At 35.0% G+C, this 22602-nt stretch overlaps 1 protein-coding gene across 3 annotated transcripts in view; it reads left to right on the forward strand.

Moving 5' to 3' along the window:
• The window catches only part of LOC108737977 (neuroligin-1-like), a 280090-nt gene that overhangs the window by 247267 nt on the left and 10221 nt on the right, over nt 1-22602 (forward strand). For all 3 annotated transcript variants that reach the window (XM_025981832.1, XM_025981834.1, XM_025981833.1), the window contains 2 exons: nt 2291-2964; nt 15642-15793. In XM_025981832.1, the coding sequence (XP_025837617.1) occupies nt 2291-2964; nt 15642-15793 (826 nt within the window). The remainder of the gene's footprint in view (nt 1-2290; nt 2965-15641; nt 15794-22602) is intronic.

Consider the following 22602-nt stretch of genomic DNA (forward strand, 5'->3'; position numbering starts at 1 on the left):
TTAAAACCATTCAATATAAAAGGAAAAACAATTGGGTACCTAAATATGGAGAAGGTCTAGTTGCAGACGATTAAAAGTTATTTAAAAAAATGGAGAAAAACGTGCTGAAGTTAATGTGATTGTCAAAGCAAGTTGTAAAAATTATTAACAAGACATTATTTGGTATAACAATTGTCATGTAATTCATATTTGTCTTCGTCAAAAAACCTTATATTTCATCTTAATTAAAATGTCATTTAATTACCACTAATAATAATTAAAGGTAAAAAGAAATTGATACTAGGATTTTCAGTGGATTTAGGTATGGAAATTCCAATGGAACGCAATGAATATCCCATTGTGTTCAGCAATGGAAATCCCATTGGGTTCGGGAATGCGATTTCCACTAGAATTTTAGTGGAAATTCCATTCATCCCATTGGCAATTCTCCATTTATTACCATTAATTATTTTTTGTGGTTATTAAATGGCATTTTTTAAATTGAAATAGAATGGAAATTTTTCCTACGGGTCGGTTACTTTAGTGTGATGCGGAAGTAGATGTCTCCTTCTTCCGCGCGTAGTGAACCACTCCCCTCGCAGTAATGGTGGCTGCTAGGGTCATTGTGATTATCTACATGTATGAAAACTAATTATTTGATATTAAATAGCAATATGATACCAATTATTACGGGAAATAAGGGCCAAGCGTCTTAACAACAAAACGAAAAAATTTGATTAAAATCTGCCCACTGGTTTTTGCGTGATGTAGGCACGTGACTACCATTATTTTATCTAATATACTTAGAGAATTATAATTCTCCTCAGAAAGCACTCGGTACGAGATAGTTGTCGTAGCGGTTGGTTTAATTTGTCTTTTCAATTCAAAGCGTGTATCAGTTTCAGCGTTAGGTGTAGCTTATTTATCACAGTGACATTTTCGCGCTCTGCAAATCCTACTGACGTGGTTTCGTTTATTGAAATGGATGTGCATGTGGTTATTAAGCTCCAAAACTAATTTCGTGCAACTGTAACTTATGTATATTACATATATCTCTTTTGACAATCTGAATTCCCTTCTTGCCCGCCTCCTAACATATTTCGCAAATAAATATGAATGTGCAACCTGCCCACATAAATAATGTAGGTATCTGTTAGAAGAGTATACAATAAATTTCCTATTACTTGAATTACTTAGGCGTTTTGCCTTTATAGATAGATGTTACACAAGACCAGAAACAACATAAAACAAAACAGACGAAACGAGAAGAAATTGTTTCATATTGTTTTGTTTTTGAAGTGAAACTTCTTTACGCACGGTAGGGTAAGTTCGTTTCATGAGAGTTTCTATGTAACGAAATCATGCAACGCATTTCCCCCGCTGTCTGTCCCTGTGTATGCTTAGATCTTTAAAACTACGCAACAGATTTTAATGCGGTTTTTTTTAATAAATAGAGTAATTCAAGAGGAAGGTTTGTATGTATAATACATGCATAATATAAAAGAGAAACACTGATAATTTTAGAGGTTTGTAAAGTGATGTCGTAAATAAACACATTTTTTTGCGCTTACATTGCAAACTCTGGCTGAACCCTACGAGATAGATCAAAATAATATATTACAGTATTGTACACCTTAGAAAGGTCTACAGAAAAGTCCGGGATGGTATATGTCTATCTCTTAGGGATAACCCACGATAACCATTTTTTATCTTTTACTTTTTACTAGAAATAATGGCTTATTTACGAAGCTATTTTAAGTAATACAGCATTAATCCATATCCAATTAAATACTTTTAAGTACATTCTGCATTTAATATAGATCAATATGGTCCTTTACAGCATCTAATTTAAATGAATATTTTTGAAAATGTTACAGGCTTAAAATGTAGGGACATAGCGGTTGCGGCGGTCCGACCGGATTGTATTGTCTAATGGCAAAAAAGCTATAATTGTTGTATATTAAGACATTCTATAGTATATTTACTATCAGTATTGCACCCGTGCGAAGCAAAGTGTACAAATAATACCATTAAACCAATTCCTTAACCCCCTATCCCGACATGTTTGTGTGTTTGAAGAAGTTTCACTTCAGTAGCGTGTTGTATAATTACACGTTGTATTTTTTTTTGTAACATTATGTTCAAAATACTAGAAACCGTTGCTTTATTCGAATTATAAAATGAAACGAAACTCCTTGTTAGGTGTTTACTCATTACGAAAAAGTAGTTAGTATAAAATTTTTGAAAGATCTGATAAAATCAAGCGTCCTAATACCCGTGAACGTTGTTATCCTTTTTTCTTCATTTACAGAATTGCTTCATAGAGCCATTCTTCTCAGTGGATCCGGTCTTTCACCGTGGGCAATGCAAAAGGACCCGCTAGCGGTAAAGCGTCATGTAGCTGAACAAACAGGTTGCCATGGAGATTTAGTGGATGATGATCTGGCCCCATGTCTCAGGATGAAATCGCTAGAACAACTGTTGGAAGTTCAAGTAAAACCACCGAGATTTCTTCCGGGTTTCGCTCCGTTCGTTGACGGTACCATTCTAGTGACACCCACAGCACCTCCACCACCGAGCAGTTCCACGACGATAGCAACTTCGTCGGGTTATGAGTTGGCCGATTTCCCAGAGAGGGACCTTCTTTTCAGTTTGACTACGACCGAGTCGTATTTGGACCTGAGTGCGCAAGACTTAGAGTTCGGTTTTAATGAAACGCGTAGAGACAGAATATTAAGGACGTATGTGAGGAATTCGTATTATTTTCATTTGAATGAAATTTTTTCGACTCTAAAAAATGAATATACGGACTGGGAAAAGCCAACGCAAAATCCGTTAAGTGTTCGGGACGCAACGTTAGAGGTGCTAAGTGATGGTCATACTGTCGCGCCGCTTATCCGAGTAGGCTATTTACATTCGCTAAGAGGGGGCAAGACTTTTTTTCTACATTTCCAACTCCAAAGTGCTGAACGGGATTTTCCACAGGTAATTAACATATACAATATTTACAATAAAAAATGAATAAATAAGAATCCTTTCCAATTTCACTGTAGAATTTTTCGATAATTTTTGGAGGGTGTAAATTATAATAAAATATTTTTTTTTATTTAAAATAAATACCTATTAAGCAGTGCCGACTTTAAGTGAAGCGAAAATGCCTGAAATAATTTTATTTCTATTATTTTTTCTATCTAGTGCTAGCCTCTGCAAAAAAAAGAGTTGATACTTTCTACTGCATAGTATCAATTATCTTGAGCCTAAAGAAAAATGTAACATTTATTGTTTTTTTTTAGTACCGAAAATATCGAAATAGGAAAACAGATTCGAAATTAAAATCCAATACGAACTTTGCAATAACTTGAAAACTTATATTTTCAATTGCTTGAAATATTTTCGACTTATTTAGATATGTATTTTCATATGTTCTACATTCAGCTCGGAGAGAAATAAAATTGAAACCTTCCGAAGAATAATAAAATCAAAATAGTTTGCTGTTTATGGCAACATAAAAGTTTCATTCATCGTCATTTGCAGCTAGCTATAAAATATGTAAAGTAGTGGCTCTTAACAATTATATTACACTAAAATTATAAGACTGACATTTCCACTTCGTTACATATGATACACCTCAATTCTCGTATTCTATAACTAGGTACTTAAGGAGCTATATCCTTATATCCTACAATCAATATTTGCCGCTATAACGTATGACGAAGGTATTCTTGACAGAAAAATTTACGCTGTTCATCAATATTCTCCTCATTGTGGATTAACGACATTCATGCCTATATGTACATACATATTCCAAAATGAACTTTAAAACAATTTAAATTGAAGCTCACTTTTTAGATTTGCAGATGATATAGCAGTATTAGCATCTAGCAAGGAGGAGTTAGAGATAGCTTTAAATAAAATGGAAGCGGTATTGACAAAACAGTACTGTATGAAACTAAATAATAGTAAAACGAAAATACTTGTATACAAGGGAATCAAAATACGGAAAGAGCAAATATAAAGATAGGAGACGAAAAATTAGAAGAAGTGACCGATTTGAGGTATCTAGGAAGTCAGGACGGAAGAAGTAGTAGGGATATAAAGCAGAGGATAGGGCAGGGTTGAGTCACCTCCAATAAAAAGAAGTCACTTCTATGCTTGCGAACGGTTAATTTAGAAATTCGGAAAAGGTTATTAAAGGTGTACGGGTGCGAAACATGGACAGTAGGCGCAGCGGAAAAGAAAAGGCTAGAAGCGTTCGAAATGTAATGTTACAGGTGAATGATGAGGATACCGTGGATAGAGAAGGTTAGAAATGAAGAGGTATTAGAATGAATTGGAGAACAGAGAACTCTATGGAAGTCAATAGGTAATAGGCAAGATAGGTTGGTGGACACCTTCTCAGGCATGAAGGTCTAGTCAGAGACATATTAGAGGCAGAAACGGGAATTGGGAAGGTTAGAGGTAGACCTAGATTAGATTACTGTTCGCAAATAATTAAGGATCTGGGTTGTTTTAGTTTTAGGGAAATACGAAGATTAGCTCAGGATGGGAAAAAGTAGAGTTGCGTGTCTAACCAGCCTTAGGACTGAGGACCTTGTGATGATGATTGATAAAGTGTTTTATACTGAAAAGATTTATTTATTAAGTTTTGGAACGTGTCGTCCGATTGCTGGTCTCTAAAAGCAGTTATCAAAATTTTGAAAAAGTTCAAACACCCAAACTTTATTAAATAAAAAAACTGTCACTACATTAGTATTATGTAAGCTTAACTGAGAATAGGAAACGAGAATATTTTCTTTAAAAGCACCCCATAAATCGATCAAACATTTGTAAGACACAAACTAATGGTCTCAAGAATTAGTGCTCTCATGATAAAAAAACTTTCCAAGTAGTATATTTAATGCAACCTACATACATCGCGGTCGCAAGTATACTTGCATCTTGAATACACATAAAGGAGATTATAATCCTTTGACTCATACAAAAGTGAGGGCTTTACGTTTAAGAGCGTACTTTGCCCTTCTCAAAGGATTATCAATTTGATCTTGACATTAGGTGGATCTCAGGCTTTTCTTTTCTTTGGTTACTTTCATGTTCTCGAGTATTAGCAGTTGCAATTAGGATTAAGCCCTCGAGCATTCCCGGTTCTTTTCAATTTAGTAGGTATGTTCAAAATAGTATTTGTGCTGGAAGTCGGTCAGAAATTAATAAATACAATTAATTAAAAAAAAGCAGCTGATAACAATGAAAACACTAAATTGGTAAATTGTACCTACCCAAGATATTGAACACTTTTCCATAGTAAAAAAAAAAACTTTTGGGTGTTTCATTCCCACCAGCCACTAATGCTGGTGGGCGGGCGGTCCTTCCGGACTACGCCGGAAGGTAGGGCGGAAAGTCCTCTTTCAAGAATCGTGGGAATGGGTGGGTGGTGGTTCGGGTGAGAAAGATAAGACGGACGAAATGAAGAAGATAGAAGAGAATGAAAGATTATCTGTGGAATATTACTGCCTCAGCATTTGCCTAGGTGATCCAAGGAAACTACAGAAAAACTTGGACCAAGGCAGACGGACCCGGAATCGAACCGCCGTCCTCCCGAATGCTAAGCAATGGTCTAGACCTCTAGGTCATGCCGCTCGGTTTTCCATAGTAAAAAACAGAAAAGTAACTCTACTGGCATTGCTGATCCCTGCGTTCATTTAAACCATTCGTTAAATATAATTAACATTAAATTTTACATAAAAATATTCCAACATCCCAGAAATCATTTCATTTTTTTAGTGAATTTAGAAATTTATTCTAGATAAGTCAAACAATTTTAGAGCAATTCAGCTTTTTTTGCTTCAAATCCAACCTTAGATCGCATAGGTTATTACACTCTGTGAGCACATTCAAAAACAGAGCGGCTAATCTGGTTAATGAGTATTGTCATAACCTACATTTTTCGGAAGCCCAAAGCCGGCAATTTCATCATCATCATCATCATAATAAGGTCGTTAGCCCTAAGACTCAACCCACAACCTTAGCTGTTTTTAACAGTAATTTAATGTGAATCTGCCTCTACCCCTCCGTTTCTGCCTCTAATGTCTCTGACTAGATCTTCATCCCTGAGAAGGAGTCCTACTAACCCATCTTTCATCAACCATTTCTTATTGACTTCTAGAGAGTCATCTGTTCTTCATTTCTAACCTTCTCTATCCACAGTACCCTCATCATTCGCCTGTAACACCACATTTGGAACGCTTCTAACCACAGCACAACTTTTAAATTTTCCAATTTCCCTACTTGTCTCATTATCCTAACATTCCACGCTCGGACTCGTGAAATATTGCACCTACCCCTATTGCACTTATTGATAACATGCCTTGAGGTAGTCCCCTCCCGGACATCCGAATGGTGGACTTGTTTAATGTTCGGAGTGCTTTACCTGAGAGCATGACATCATTTTAGTTTCGTGTGTTTTTCTTGGGATATCATAATGTGGTGGTTTCTCGTTGCCTTCCACGTCGCAGTATTGTGCCATACGGATCCTCGTGATCTCTGCCACCCTGAGTACTGAAAGAGCTGCTGCCCTTTTTCAGGGACTTGTTTTACTCTGGTTTCTCTTTAAGAACCCTCCATAATGGTTCTTTTTTATCAAGGGTGTGAAATATACTGCTTCATTAATTATTTTCTGTATTTCATTTTTTGCGCTACTGTAAGAGTGTTCTGGTTTGTAATAATACCTAATCTGGTTTAAATCAAACAGATTGTCATTTCTTTTTTCATTTTTGTTGTTTTTTCTTTTTGTGTAAAGCCGATTGGCGTACATAGTTGAATAAATAATTTAATAAATTGGGTTAATAACCAAACAACAGTAATAATCCGTATTTCCTTCCTACTTTTGTACAATTTTTAGGTAATAGACACATATAAATGATAGATCATAGTTCTAAACTTTAGTTATCCTTTGTATGTACCTATTCTCACAAATGACCGAAACTATACAGTATTAATTAAACATTTATGAAACTGACAATCTTTTTAAGTCAATTCTTTTATGTGATAATGCGTTTTGTTTTTTTAAATTAAAAGAACAAAACTTTCCGTCTGGTTTTCTTTTATTTGCTGAAGGATATTTACTAGGAGCTATAAAACAGTGCAGGGATCATTTGCATTGTTAAGTAGCTCGTAAAGCTTGAGAGGTAGTTCAACAGCAACAAAAGTTCCATGAGATATTTGCACTGTTATGATTGTATTTGTGTATAAAATATTATAAGTCTGCACTCTGTGTTTTGGCTGATGGTGAGTGAAATATAAGAAGTCGTAAAAACCGAACAAGATACCCCGCTTCAGTTTGAATTATGCTTCTTTAATAAAGTATTTCAATTTAAAGCTAATGATAAAAGAGAAATATAATTCATACTTTTTAACAACATCGCCATTTAGGATCTTTTTTTATATTAAACACGTGAATGCCGAAGCTTTTGGTACATAAGTGTTTGTTTGGGAGTTACAATTAAATATCTTTCGAATTACAAAAGTAATCGCGTTAAAAATTAGGCATTACAAAACAAAGGATGATTGTACTATAAATGTAACATCTCCCGTTGATTATACATACTTATGTGTAAATGTATCTAACGAGTATGCGTAAGGTAAGTACCATGTAGGTAGATGCACTATCCTGTATTATGTAAAACAGGCCCTTGAGGAAAACGTAATAGTTTCCATTAAGAGATTTGCCGTCAGACATGTAGTTTCTAATTATAGTTTCTGTACAAATTTGAAACTGCCGTAGTATGGCAAGGATAATAAGAGCTTCGTTTGATTTATTCCACTAAAGACTCTAGAATAATATGCTAGTTTCAAAACCAACCACCTAAGATTGTAGTACGTAACATCACTATTATACAGGGTGACTCAAGGAGGTGTGACTGTCTTAGAACGGCCGAACGTCCCCCTTCGGGAAGGTTAATGTTTTCGGAATGGCAGATATACCCTCTGCATTCTCCCCTATTTTAGTTACCGCGATACAAACATTTAAGAGATCATCGTCGCTTCCATGTTGGACTTGATAGAGCTGTGCCATCTAGGAACTCGACTTTAAAATGGGTCAAAAACTTCAGAACCACTGCTTCTTTGAAACCTGATACTGCTAGAGGAGACAATCGAACAGCGAGAAGCCCTGAAGACATCGAAAGGGTCAGGCAAGCTAACCCTCATCGCTCCGCTAGGTAGCACGCTCGGGTTCTAGGAATGTCTAAAATATGTTTGTTGAACCTACACTACCAGCCCTACAAGATCATGTCGGTCCAAGAGCTGTAATGCACAGATTTTGCTCTAAAGTTTAATTTCGATGAAATGATGTTGGAAAATGACATTGCTCTGTTAATTAGTTATGAATTAAACTTCCGCCTACCGGGGACAGTGAACAAGCAAAATTTTCGGTAATAGTTATCTGAAAACCTGCGGGAATTGCACCAGAGATCTCTACAATCAGATAAAGCCTCGGTATGGTGTGGAGTTGCCCGATTTGGTGTCATCCGTTCGTATTTCTTTTAGAAAAATGGAAGTACAGTCACAGTATACACGGGGTGCTACGTTATCATTTTCTGGGAATTTTTGATCCCAGTACGAAGAAGACGACGGATTAGCATTGCTACGCTATGGTATCAACAAGATTCGCCAACATGTCATAGTTCTCGTCAGACCATGACTTCTTAGAAACCATTTTCCCGGGCATCTCATTTCATTGAGAGGAGATGTTGAGTGACACCCACGATCGCCGGATTTGTCGCCGTGCGATTATTTTTTATGGGGTTACTTAAAAGCCAAGGTGTTTGCTGAAAAAGCTCCAAGTCTTGACGAATTGACAGCGACAATCACTCACGAAATTCATATGATTCCAGAAGCAATGCTGAGAGAATGCATGCATGTAAAACTAACGAACTCGACTTCATATGTTTGGTGTTTGTGTTTCAATCATGAACTAAATTTTTAACTTTATTTCTTTTTTGTAATCAAATAGGATTGAAGTAATTTTTAATTTAAACTGACATATTACAGGTTACCGAGTTCGCTGTAACAAATTCTGAAAAATTGCATGAGATGAGCGTATTTACTGATTCCTTTCTAACCCTTTTATTTATTCATTTATTATAATTCAAATTATGGTGATGTCCCATATGAGTATTTAATATCTTGAACCTGGAATATCGAGGCGATTAACCCAAACAACTTGATTTTTTCAATATTTTTCGTAAATAAATATAGATTTGGAGCTATAAACATATGCTGAATGGGTATTCCAGATAACTTGCTTTTAAAGGACAATTGCATAATTAAAGTACCCACTTCAAGCTTACCTTCAACCTAAGGAAATCTATAATAGCTCTTTTAACCTAGAATATATAGAATTATGAAAACTTTCACTGCCTTCACTATTTTGTTGGATTTATCTTTCTATAAGATAAAATTGGATATTAATTCATGTAATAAGGAAACAAGAAAACATCCACGAATAAATGTTTTGATGTGTGAACGTTTACTTTGTGTTTCAGTATGCAAATACCACCTACAGCAATTTTAACCTTTTATCGCATTAGAAAGTTCTGTTTAATGAAATTTATGAGCTAACAGAACTTCGAAATTTGTTTGGTTACACTCCGGTGCTTCTTTTAAATAAAATTTAATTTGCTTATGTAACCTGTTTATATTAAGATCGTCAGTAATAAACAACATTACCGATATTTTCAAAAAATTTATTATATAAAAACGGATTCGCTCGCCAATCATAGAGGAGAATCCACCAAGATCATTTAATAAAGTAGCAAGGCTGAAGTCCTTGGACAAATTGCTGTAAATCGAGTTATCTATTCTCCTCAGTTTCAACGACAAAATTATAGGAAAATCAATCGAAACGTTAGTTTAGGTTTATAACTAGCTCTGTCTTATAAAATCAGACTATTTATTCACAATTTAAAATTTTCATTCATTCTTCACTAGTTACGCATCTACTTAAAAACGGTCGTTCACATTACTCGAAGGGGTGTGACTAAAACATGCCTCAAAAAAACTTGGTGTGCATTTTGTGACTACCATATTTAGGCATATGGTTGTGTGTGGTATCAAAAGTACGGTAGTCACATGCGTTTATGTGCAAATAAATTAAAAAACACAAAAAAAGTTAATCGTTGCACCGTCTACATGACTAAAAGTGCACGAAGAAGGATGTCTTAAATAAAATAATTAATCGCCTGCCAGTCCGGTCTTTTAACTATTGGAGATCGATTCGGAGATGCTTTAGATGGTGCTGCCAAACAATTCAGCGAAGCCTGTGACCAGGGCTCCATTCTACTGAGTTCGTAAATCAAATGCCTAAGAAAGGTCAACTTATAATGGGTTTTGGTCACCGAGTAAAGTCGATCAACAATCCTAATCAGAGAGTAAAGATTATCAAAGAATTCGTCACAGACATTTCCCCCCCATGTCATCTTCACAAATACGCTCTTGAAGTAGAAAAACTAACAACTAGCAAGAATCCCAATTTAATCTTGAATGTTGATGGGGTTATAGCTACGTCGTTCGTCGAGGCATTGTGGCTCCTTTACAAGGGAAGAGGCTCAAGAATATATTCATATGGGTGCAGTAAATTCTTTGTTCGTTCTTGGTCGTTCGATAGGTTTTATTGGTCACTACATAGATAAAAAAAAAGGCTGAAACAAGGACTTCACAGACATCCTTCGTCGACATTTCATACGTAATGCCAGAACAGTATAACAATTAAATGAAAGATTATTCGTTTTCTTATTTTTACTAAAACGTTTTAAGTGAAAACCCTGAATGTCAGAAGTAATTTTGTCTTTCTTTAAGTGCATTTATTATTGATTATAAAATACATACATCAGGAATAGCTGATGGGAGGTGATGTTCAAAGCCGTCCACTATATGTCGATCAGAAGTACCTAAAATAAACTAATTTATTAGATAGGAATAGGAAAGATATTTATTGGTTTTTAGATGAAAATTGACGTGATTAAATTATTGTTATTTTTTTAATGTACGTGGTCGCCGATTTTCGGCTAATTGTGACCGAGCGGTATGACCTAAAGGTTTAGACCATTGCTTAGCATTCGGGAGGACACCGGTTCGATTCCGGGTCCGTCTGCCTTGGTCCAAGTTTTTCTGTGGTTTACTCTTCTATCTTCATTTTGTCCGTCTCATCTTTCTCACCCGAACCACCACCCACCCATTCCCACGATTCCTGAAAGCAGGCTGAAGAGGGCCTTCCGCCCTACCTTTCGGCGTAGTCCGGAGGGACTGCCCGCCCACCAGCATTACTGGCTGGTGGGAATGAAACACCCAAAAGTTTTTTTTTTTCGGTTAATTGTATTTTAACACAGTCCGAATTCGATCCCCGATCGATTCATTTTTTTTTTTATCGAAATATAATGAGGTGGAACAATTGGTTGAATTTTGATTATGAACAGTATTAGTGATAATATGTGTCATTTTTTATAATATATCAGGCAGTTACACGTAATTCCCGTATATTTTCCAAGAGTACCTAAGTATATGAATGGTAGTTACGTGAAAAGGTTCATTTCATCATCGGAGATATATGGTGCCTACTTAGTATGTAGGCAATAGAACGGATCGAATTCAAAATTAAAACTATTTCTGTTACGACCACGTACGGGTTGGCAAGTTCAACCTACATGTAAAAATGCCAAAATTTATTCTGTCGCAACTTTTTATTACATCCTAAATATGAAGTTAACGCTTAAAGTTTGGCAATAATCGTAAATTTCGTTGTTAGTTATACGTGATTACCGTACCAACTTTGATGTAAAAAAGAGCCGTCTGGACCGTTCCCGTGGCAAAAAGTATATCTACGAACATTTTAATTTAAAAAAAGTGTCCAGAAAAATTATTGAACAAATACATTAGATCTAACTGAGGGTGACATCTTCGACGTTCAAGTGCGTTTTATGTAGAATTTAAGGATTTAGTGTTATAAAATAACATAAATTTTGTTGGCATGCATGCCTTTTAGGCTTACAATTAAATTTGCTGATCCCGATGGTACATGACGCTTTTTATGCATATCAGGAAAGCTTTTTCCTACCGTAACCTAACCTAACGATTTCCTCGATAGACGTTTAGTCACAGTGAGTATCATCTTCCCCAAATATTAACAATTAACATTCACACTCTCTTGATAGTTGACATGTCAAAATATTGGTGATTTTCAGTTAAAAATTTCGATTAAACGACAAGATTCTGACGATCGGAAGCAAATAAGTTAGCTAAGGAATTCAATCCTTTAATAATCACTTCATTTCAAGGAAAGGTTATTAACCGAGAAAATAACTGATACAATCCGTATTACGAACAAAACAGCTGTAGACTGCAGAGAGCACCTTGTGATAGAGCCATTACGTAGGGGTGTGAAAACTTTACACAAAAGTGTCCCAATAGACGAGCCGGCAATTAATGAAATTAAACACAAAATACAAGAATAAGTTTATTTTGAAAATATCAAGCAAAAAACAATATATTCGCACGTGGTGCTTATATATGGACGGTGCAATGAGAATGGATTGACGGCATCATACAGGATGTGTGACACTACACCGAGAGGTCATGGCCAGTAAAAATGACAGGTCGGTACTGACGAAATCGTTATGTGATTAATAGAAGATAATCCCGGTTTGAGTATCCGAATTATTACACGATAAGCAGAGTTTACGAGTGATAGGGTGTGTAGGATTTAAAAAAATTCCTTGCATCCGTACTATTATTATAATAACACACCTACCAGGATGTTCGTTCATTTCTTTTAGCGTTATCGTCGCCGTTTGAAATAACCGGCAGTGCATTTCTTCATTGCCCGTGTTAATGTAAGGAACTCGATCTCAGCAGGTAGCGATGCTTCCTAACGCAATTACACCAAATAATCCTGGTCATCATTGCCGGAGCAGTTGGGGCTTTCGGCAAGGTCACTACCCTTATGTTTTGGTATATCAGTGAGTGATGCAAAATGACTCTTTCTATTCCATTGCCATGTACCATGTCTGTTAATTTTTCCGAAATAGAAAATCTGGAATAATGTCTTGGAAAAGTATTCTTCATTCATATGAAAATGATCACCATTACCACCTCTGCAAAATACTAAAAATTCAAGGTCATCGTATTTGCTGAAACAAAGATAACCTCGTCTCATTATTCTAACATCTAACATATCAGCCCAGCAGAGGCATTACAAAAGCTCCAGTCTGTTATAAATCTCCCTAACCAAACAATGACGCCACCAATGGATATAGGTACATCTCCAAAGAGCCTGCCGTATTATTGCCTATTTAGTATTACCTGTAATATATTTCCGATTGCTATTTAGGAAATGTATAGATTTCCTAGGAAGTGTGTTTAATATAATTTATTTCACACATTTCCTGGCGATTTTAGGAATTATATACATTTCCTGGGAATTGTATACAATGGCGGATTTCATACATTTCCGGTAACATATACATCCAAATTTGTTACATCAGGTACAATAAAATAATATGAAATTTGCTCATTTATTAGAGTAGGTACGTACTATTGGTATTATTTAGAAAATTTAAATATTTTTGCGGAACTGTTTCAGTTATCATTTCATTCAATTAAACATTAAGTGAAATGGCGCAGTTCCTTTTCCCATTTTGTATGCGGTACGATATTTAGGCATGGTATTCTTTTTCCTTTAATCTAGGGCTATTAGAGAACCAACATGCGTACACCCTCCAAGTAATATCGGTGTAAACCTCTAGTCACGTAATGGTAAACGTTTAATATAAGCGAATGTAATTGCGCTGTAAACTGAAGTAAACTGATATTATGCAGGCAAAGTATTTGCACAAACGCGCTCCCAACTGACCGTATTAATGGTAACAGCTTGAGAACGAGTCTACCAGAATGAGAATCGACTTTCATTAAAAGTGCAATATTGCGATCGTAATCGAGGATGTTGAGAAGATTAATGCAAATCCCGCTTTCTGTGCCTTAGCTGCTTAAAACTCAGCTAAACGTGTTTTTAACTACTTAACTACCCTCTCCCGACTGAACACTTGGCAACCAAGAGTTCAGTCGCTGCTATTTTACTAACCGTTTTTTAATTTGATGATATTTTTGAATTGAATATCTATATATCTGTTCGTTAGTCTCGCTAAAACTCGAGAACGGTTGGACCAATTTGGCTAATTTTGGTCTCGAATTATTTGTGGAAGTCCAGGGAAGGTTTAAAAGGTGAATAAATACGAAAGTTGTTAACTATCTTTCAGATTATTTTTATGTAGATTGATAAATCTTAAGTTCTGTCACAAATTAAATTTCTGAACGCAACCATAATATTTGACATTTGATAACCAAGTTTATTTTATACAAAAGTTTAGGTCTTTTATTTATCGATTGAGGCAGTACGAAGTCTGCCGGGTCAGCTAGTTTTCAAATAATAATTGAATACGAATTACGTGCTACGATTATAAATGAGATTCACATTGTGATCTATACACACGGATAGAATAACAATGAATGTCTATGATAATTTCTATTATTTGAAATTTTATATGCCCTTAAAGGTGCATTTAGACTATGCGGGCGACAAATACTCCTTTCACTCAACGTTCAGCAGTGTTGTGCGTCCAGGGTTAATAGTTTCAGACATATAGTCGGGCTTTTTTCAATTGACGGCTTTGGTAGTAAAAGTTTCAAGAGATTTATTAGCTTTTATGGTTGAATGACTGATATCGACAGTCACAAAAAGCGGTGCGAATCTTATTTAATAATAATGTTAACAGACAATAAGTTTCATTGAGTATGTCTTTCTACCTATCTTGAGCGTTATGGGTACGGTATACAAATCGCATTTCGTTTGAGTGGTGCCATATTAGGCAATTCCAACTAAGGGTGGAAGGGCGATTACTAGGTGGCAGTTTTATTGCATCACCCGTCACTTTAAAAAAAATAAAATATTTTTTGACTAGATAGTACAAAAAGTAAAACCTCAAAGTAAATTATAAACAAAAATAAATTTCGTTTTTAAACAGAGTAAGTCAACAAAGAAACATTCAGCTAGTGTTTATTTTTACAAAAAAAAAATGATTCTGTAAGGGAGGATAGGTTTGGTAAAAGGCTATGAGACATATGCGAGATGAGGGTTAATACATGAGCACTGTGGTTTTTATTGTTAAAAACAATGACGATTTTTGTTTTTTTAGCGTGCCTAATTTTAAGTCAAATTAATCGCAAATATCTGTGAAATACCTAAAGAAGAGGAAATTTAAAGTGAATTTTCACATTTTTTTATTGAATTTAGTAGATGTGTTGTTCAATAAGCAAATACAAACCTATTTTTCAAAAGCTATACCTACTTACATGAACTAAAAAGAAAACTTTTATTTCTCTATGGTTTTAGAGTTTTATATGTCATAAAATTTATTCATTATTGATTTATTTACTGCTAATAGAAGTTAAAATGTTGTCCAGTAATCGTCTTCCTTGTGAAATGATTATTATTGCTTGTACCTGTACATCAATTTAGTTTACCCAAGTATTAGTTAGGGCACACCATAATGTTGTGTAATTTAACTTTCATTTACACATTATGTGATTCAGTAATTAAAGTGCAATTGTTGTTGCAGAAAGTGAGTAGCGTAAGGGGTGAAGATATACCGTATGTGCTGGGTTTACCTCTTGTTGGAGGTGGCGCATACTTTCCTTCTAATTACTCCCAAGTCGACACCTACGTATCACGACTACTAATTGGATACATAAGCAACTTCGCCAGAGTTGGGTAAGTATCTTTCTGTTTATGACATTTCTGCAATTAAAGCTTGTTCAACTTCGTTTTCGTACTTCTGATGCTCTTCACATCTTATTTCATTTTTAATTAGGGAGTCTATGTTCGTATACACTGCCTAACGTTCGGACATCTACTGTCGAGAACTAAACAACCGACCGCTTTGTAATTAAGTGCTGATACTTCCGCTCGTTTGGTCGATTGTGTGTCGGTTCACTTGTAAAATCATGAACAAGGAGCACCACAACTCAAGTGGGAAATTTGACAAAAATTGTCAAAATATTTTCTCAAATATGAGAGCTTTAGTGTTCCATTTACTTCTAATAATATGAATAATAACAGAATAATACCATCAATAATAATAAGATTATGTTTTTTGTACAGTAATTTTTGTTAAAAATAGGGATACATAATAAGCATTCCTCGTCTTCATTACGGATATATACTATAGGTATATCCTTCAAGATAAGTAGATAATCAAATTACCATCTCATCTGTTAAGATTCATAAAGTATTTACCGACTTTCAATAGTTCAGGTCATATAAAAACCCATGAAACAGCTATTGTATTTAGGTCAAGAAGTAGGGTGCAATATACTATTTAGTATTTGCATTTTTAAAGATATTAAACTACACGTCATGAAAGTACTTCAAATATTTATGCTATTTATTGTCGATACACTTTTGAGTATATTTTACAGCTCGAATTTTGTTTTTGTTTACTTTATAATCCGATTATTTGCGAATGGCGTTGCCTGCATTGCCTGTGCTACCCCTGCCCTCTCAATACCTCATTCATCTGGTCAACAATCCCACTTTTAGCTTCAGAATTAATATTCAAAAACACAGATTGGTGCGTCTTAACCGATTGTTAAAACGCTGTATTAAAATACAGATTGTAGTTCGACTTAATTTTTATTTTTTGTGCAAGTACAAAGTTTTTTCCTTTTTTTTGTTACAAGTCAACTGTCCTTATTGGAGTTCAATTTTAGTCTCGTCGAAAAACTTAAGTTAAAATGTATCCAGTACCGTCGCCACCCCTCACCCTCGGTTACTAAGTACAAAGTTTTTTCCTTTTTTTTTTTTTAAAAGCAACTGTCCTTATTGGAGTTCAATTTTAGTCTCGTCGAAAAACTTAAGTTAAAATGTATCCAGTACCGTCGCCACCCCTCACCCTCGGTTACTTAGTCAGGGTCACTTCATGACAGTACGGTACGATTTCTAAAAAACTACAACTTATAATTTATGACATGACCGACCACCCTCGGCATGCTGTTAAAAAATAGTCCCCTAAAAATTGTTCCTGCACTTTCTAAATTTACAATCTATTTACAGTTCTTTATAATTTCGAGATTTCTCTTTCCAAGAAAAGGTCTCAACACAGATTGTAGGAGTTCAGTTTTTTATGTTACATCTTCGCACATGTGGAACAACGATTTTTACATAGTGTAAATAAAGTATTAATAGCAATGTCCTGTTTATTCGTTTTCAATAAATAGCTTTTTAATGAAAATAGTACAGCAGTGAAACTTCATTGGTAATAACCTCTCAAAATCCACTGCCTACACGCACAAAACATAATCTAGGCTTTCACGGCCGGAATCCATAGTAGAACGAAGATTCGGGCTATAAGGCCGTTGTGTAAGTGAACTATTTTGTCCAGACCTTTCGTCAGCTACTGCGGCTGACATTCTCAGTGGTAGTGCTGCGTTGACAACGTGAACGTAGATATATCTCGAAGTCTCGACATCGACACCAGTCGCCCAATAGCCCGAATCTTCATTCTACCATCATCTATAAATTAATTAATTTCTACTTAGGATTCCAATAATTTGTTACGAGTTTTTTTTTTAATTTTTAACTTAAATTTTGCCTTGTACATGTTGTAAATAACAATACGTGCGACCTTTAAGGGTGTAAACAATACTTCCATATCTCTGTAACGCTAATGCTTTTCCTTCGATACTTTATTATTACCATAATCATGTTAATATAACAATGTCTGTGGTATTTGATATTGAAACCGTATCGGTTTAAATTTACTTAGGTATAAACAAGACCAATAAGAGCTTTAGCTTTCTAATATTAATTTATGAATTTCTTCATGTTTTGAAAAAGCTCTGCCAATTTCCGGAATGTATTCTTTCCAAATTGTTTTTTCTTATCTCTATTTTATGTACCTAAGTTTTTTTTCGTTTCCGTGTTTTTATTCTTTAACTTATCACAACCATCTACATCTTCACTGTACAATATTATAAAAAGTAGCCATTTATGATACGTTTACCTATAGGATCTTTACAACTAAATTATTGAAAATACAAGGAATACTACATCCGGACCAGCAAAACTATGTACAATTATATTTTAAAAATGAAGCTCTATATTATTTAAAAGTTCATATAGTTATCAGTGTTAGAAGTTTTCGTACTGTTTTTCAAGAAATTATAAATTTTCTTTGCAAATAACATTAACATTTAGACTTACTTCTCTTTTTAACTCATCAGTTACATATAGCTCGGGTTTCTGGTCCCAGTATTTGGTTCAGAGATTGTTTCGGGATTTTACCTAAAAAAATATGATCCCAAGATTTCAGAATTAGTCCTAAAACTCTCAGCGACCTCAAATATACCATTACGTCATAAACACAACACCGCACCCGACGAAACCGTGATGCCGGTAAATCCCTAAAAGAATTAGGGGATTCACTGGCGCTTGAACCGTGAACAAGTATTTTTACCCAAGAGATATAAGATTCATATAGATAAATTTAAATTATATGTATATATTTTGCACTTGATTTCTGGAACCATTCTCGTAAGTTACGATGCTCTTCTTGTTTGTCTGCTTTTTATTTTATCTTGTATAAACAGATGGAGCTTTTAATACATATTACGTTTTTGGATTTTAATTATCTTAATTAGTTCCGACTGTTTATCTTGTTACCCGAGATAAAAATGTTCAGTCTCTCAGAGTCTCTGAAAGCGAGACTCGAGTCTCCGTNGCTACTGCGGCTGACATTCTCAGTGGTAGTGCTGCGTTGACAACGTGAACGTAGATATATCTCGAAGTCTCGACATCGACACCAGTCGCCCAATAGCCCGAATCTTCATTCTACCATCATCTATAAATTAATTAATTTCTACTTAGGATTCCAATAATTTGTTACGACTTTAATTGTTTTTTTTTTAATTTTTAACTTAAATTTTGCCTTGTACATGTTGTAAATAACAATACGTGCGACCTTTAAGGGTGTAAACAATACTTCCATATCTCTGTAACGCTAATGCTTTTCCTTCGATACTTTATTATTACCATAATCATGTTAATATAACAATGTCTGTGGTATTTGATATTGAAACCGTATCGGTTTAAATTTACTTAGGTATAAACAAGACCAATAAGAGCTTTAGCTTTCTAATATTAATTTATGAATTTCTTCATGTTTTGAAAAAGCTCTGCCAATTTCCGGAATGTATTCTTTCCAAATTGTTTTTTCTTATCTCTATTTTATGTACCTAAGTTTTTTTTCGTTTCCGTGTTTTTATTCTTTAACTTATCACAACCATCTACATCTTCACTGTACAATATTATAAAAAGTAGCCATTTATGATACGTTTACCTATAGGATCTTTACAACTAAATTATTGAAAATACAAGGAATACTACATCCGGACCAGCAAAACTATGTACAATTATATTTTAAAAATGAAGCTCTATATTATTTAAAAGTTCATATAGTTATCAGTGTTAGAAGTTTTCGTACTGTTTTTCAAGAAATTATAAATTTTCTTTGCAAATAACATTAACATTTAGACTTACTTCTCTTTTTAACTCATCAGTTACATATAGCTCGGGTTTCTGGTCCCAGTATTTGGTTCAGAGATTGTTTCGGGATTTTACCTAAAAAAATATGATCCCAAGATTTCAGAATTAGTCCTAAAACTCTCAGCGACCTCAAATATACCATTACGTCATAAACACAACACCGCACCCGACGAAACCGTGATGCCGGTAAATCCCTAAAAGAATTAGGGGATTCACTGGCGCTTGAACCGTGAACAAGTATTTTTACCCAAGAGATATAAGATTCATATAGATAAATTTAAATTATATGTATATATTTTGCACTTGATTTCTGGAACCATTCTCGTAAGTTACGATGCTCTTCTTGTTTGTCTGCTTTTTATTTTATCTTGTATAAACAGATGGAGCTTTTAATACATATTACGTTTTTGGATTTTAATTATCTTAATTAGTTCCGACTGTTTATCTTGTTACCCGAGATAAAAATGTTCAGTCTCTCAGAGTCTCTGAAAGCGAGACTCGAGTCTCCGTCTCTCATCGAGTCTCTCTGGTATCGCTGAGAGAGACTGTCAAAAAAACTGTTTTGCGTCTCTGAACAAGAGACTCGAATCGCTCATAGAGTGATCCTCATTTCGTATCCAGTCTCTGAACGAGAAACTCGAATCTCTCAACGACAGACTCGAATCTCTCAGTAAGTGTTGTCTCGATAGACATGGTTAAAATTTTCTAATTTCAACATATTTCAGAGATCCCAGTCTTTCTACGAGAGACTCGAGTCTCTCAGTTTTTCAGTTTTATTCATTCAGTCTCTCTGTGAGAGACTCGAATCTCTGAATTAACAACTTTATCGTTCGAGCCTCTCATACAGAGACTGTGAGAGATCCATAAAAACACCTAGGCAATAACTGAGAGACTGTGAAAGACGCTCTTAGAGACGCTGAAAGACTCTGAGAGACTGGAGAGAGAGTGGAAATTTTTCTCTAGGGTATATTTTGATAGAAAAATTGAATGTAAAGAAATAGTATTTTTAGTTGTGATTGTCGGGATCACCACTGATGCTCGAAATTTGATTCCAAAGTCCCGAATACCTTTTCGGTCTCCAGATTGGAAAACCCTACAGGAACTTATTTACTATTCGCCACTAATGATTCTGTCTATATCAGTCTTTTTTGGGTTTAGAGCTACATGATTTGAAGAATTTTGCATGTAGTTTATGTATGAACATGGTAAATTTTAGAAAGGATTCACATCGTTTAACATTAATCTATTTTGCACGTGATTTGGAAAGCTTTTGTTAGAGTCTGTCCTCTCACGAATACACAACGGCAAAGAACAATCCGCGAAAGCTTCCGAAATATGGCAGACTAATGTAGCATCATTTTGTTGTCGTAGATTATGCAGCGTTTGGCAAAGGCCCAATGCAAGATGTGGTTGATCTGTGCATGGCCTGTAAACAGCGGCCCTGATTTATTTCTGCGGAAACGACGCGGCACGATGGAACTCTTTCGCACTACCTTATGCACATCGTTATTCGAAAAATAAAAATAGTCAAGCCTCACTTTTCATTAATGCTCTGCATCTGCCGCCACGTCTTGCTCTATGAAAAAGAATCCCGATAAAGTCGACACATTCGCCAAATAATCTATCTTACAATATATTTCCGTGTTTCGTTTTTTTGAAATTTAATGCTCCAAATACAGGATGAATCGTATTATTGGGGAAACAGATATGTACGTAATTTGCCAGATGAAGAACATGTAAGTTCTTAAGCCGGTTGTCCACCACAACTAACTGCAAATACATGTCCGTTTATTTAGTCAAAAATAATAACAATATTTGTTATGTAATCTCCATAAATGTTTCGCCTTTTTGGTCTAAGATTTTATCAAGGTATATTCATCATCATAAGGTCATCAGTCCTAAGACTGGTTAGACACGCACCTCCAGTCTTCCTTATTCCAAGCTAATCTTCGTATTTCCCTAAAACTAGAACAACCCACATCCTTAACTATTTGCGAACAGTTATCTAACCTACGTCTACCTCTACCCCTACCTTTCCTAACTCCTGTTTCTACCTTTAATATGGCTTTGACTAGACCTTCATGCCTGAGAAGGTGTCCTACTAACCTATCTCGTCAATTTCTTTTTGACTTCCAAAGAGTCCTCTGTTCTCCTATTCATTCTAATACCTCTTCATTTCTAACCTTCTCTATCCACGGTATCCTCATCATTCGTCTCTAACACCACTTTTCGAACTCTTCGAAAATTTTCTTTTTCACCGCTCCCACTTTCCATGTTCCTATAGTGTTTTGTGCATTATTTGAATACTAACATTTTGATTGATTTATCTTACTGGAGACACTCATTAAAAAGCTAACTTTAATGATAAACCTGAGTATTTTATTAGATATTGTCTCACGGTTTTTCTATAATTTCATTTTGAGATCCTCCTTTAACAACTGTTTTCCATTTTTATGTATAAAACAAACACCCTGTATTAGGCGGGTATTACATATGTACAACCCACACGCGTTATGTTTTGCTTATGAGAAATGGAAGTTATTTGAGATGATATAGCGTGGTCCATTCCAGTTGTGAAGCATACGGTTAAATTATTGCATGTTCCGCAACATTGTTTGCGAATTGAAATAAAACGCGGGCAATAATAAATTTTCTTTGTATTATTCTTTTAAATCGCACATATAACACCGACAAATGAAAAAAGATGCTCCCTACTGCTGCAGATTGGATTAAATATTGATTTACTACTTTTTGATAAATATAATTCCCTAAATAAGCTTTTCTCGAAGGACTGACTCAACTCTTTCGAAACGGAGCAAAACATATGAAATCCATCTTCCTTAGTAAATTAATCTGACGTTCTTAATTCCACGCAGTAATTTTATCTTAGCTTGAGTTTGCCATTCCAGATGAGTTTTCATTCCCTTCTCCCCTTTTACTTCCATGTGCTATCTCATAGGATTTCGGGTAGTTGCAGT

Source organism: Agrilus planipennis, unplaced genomic scaffold (assembly GCF_000699045.2).
Source record: "Agrilus planipennis isolate EAB-ADULT unplaced genomic scaffold, Apla_2.0 scaffold161, whole genome shotgun sequence".
NCBI classification, from domain to species: Eukaryota; Metazoa; Arthropoda; class Insecta; order Coleoptera; family Buprestidae; genus Agrilus; species Agrilus planipennis.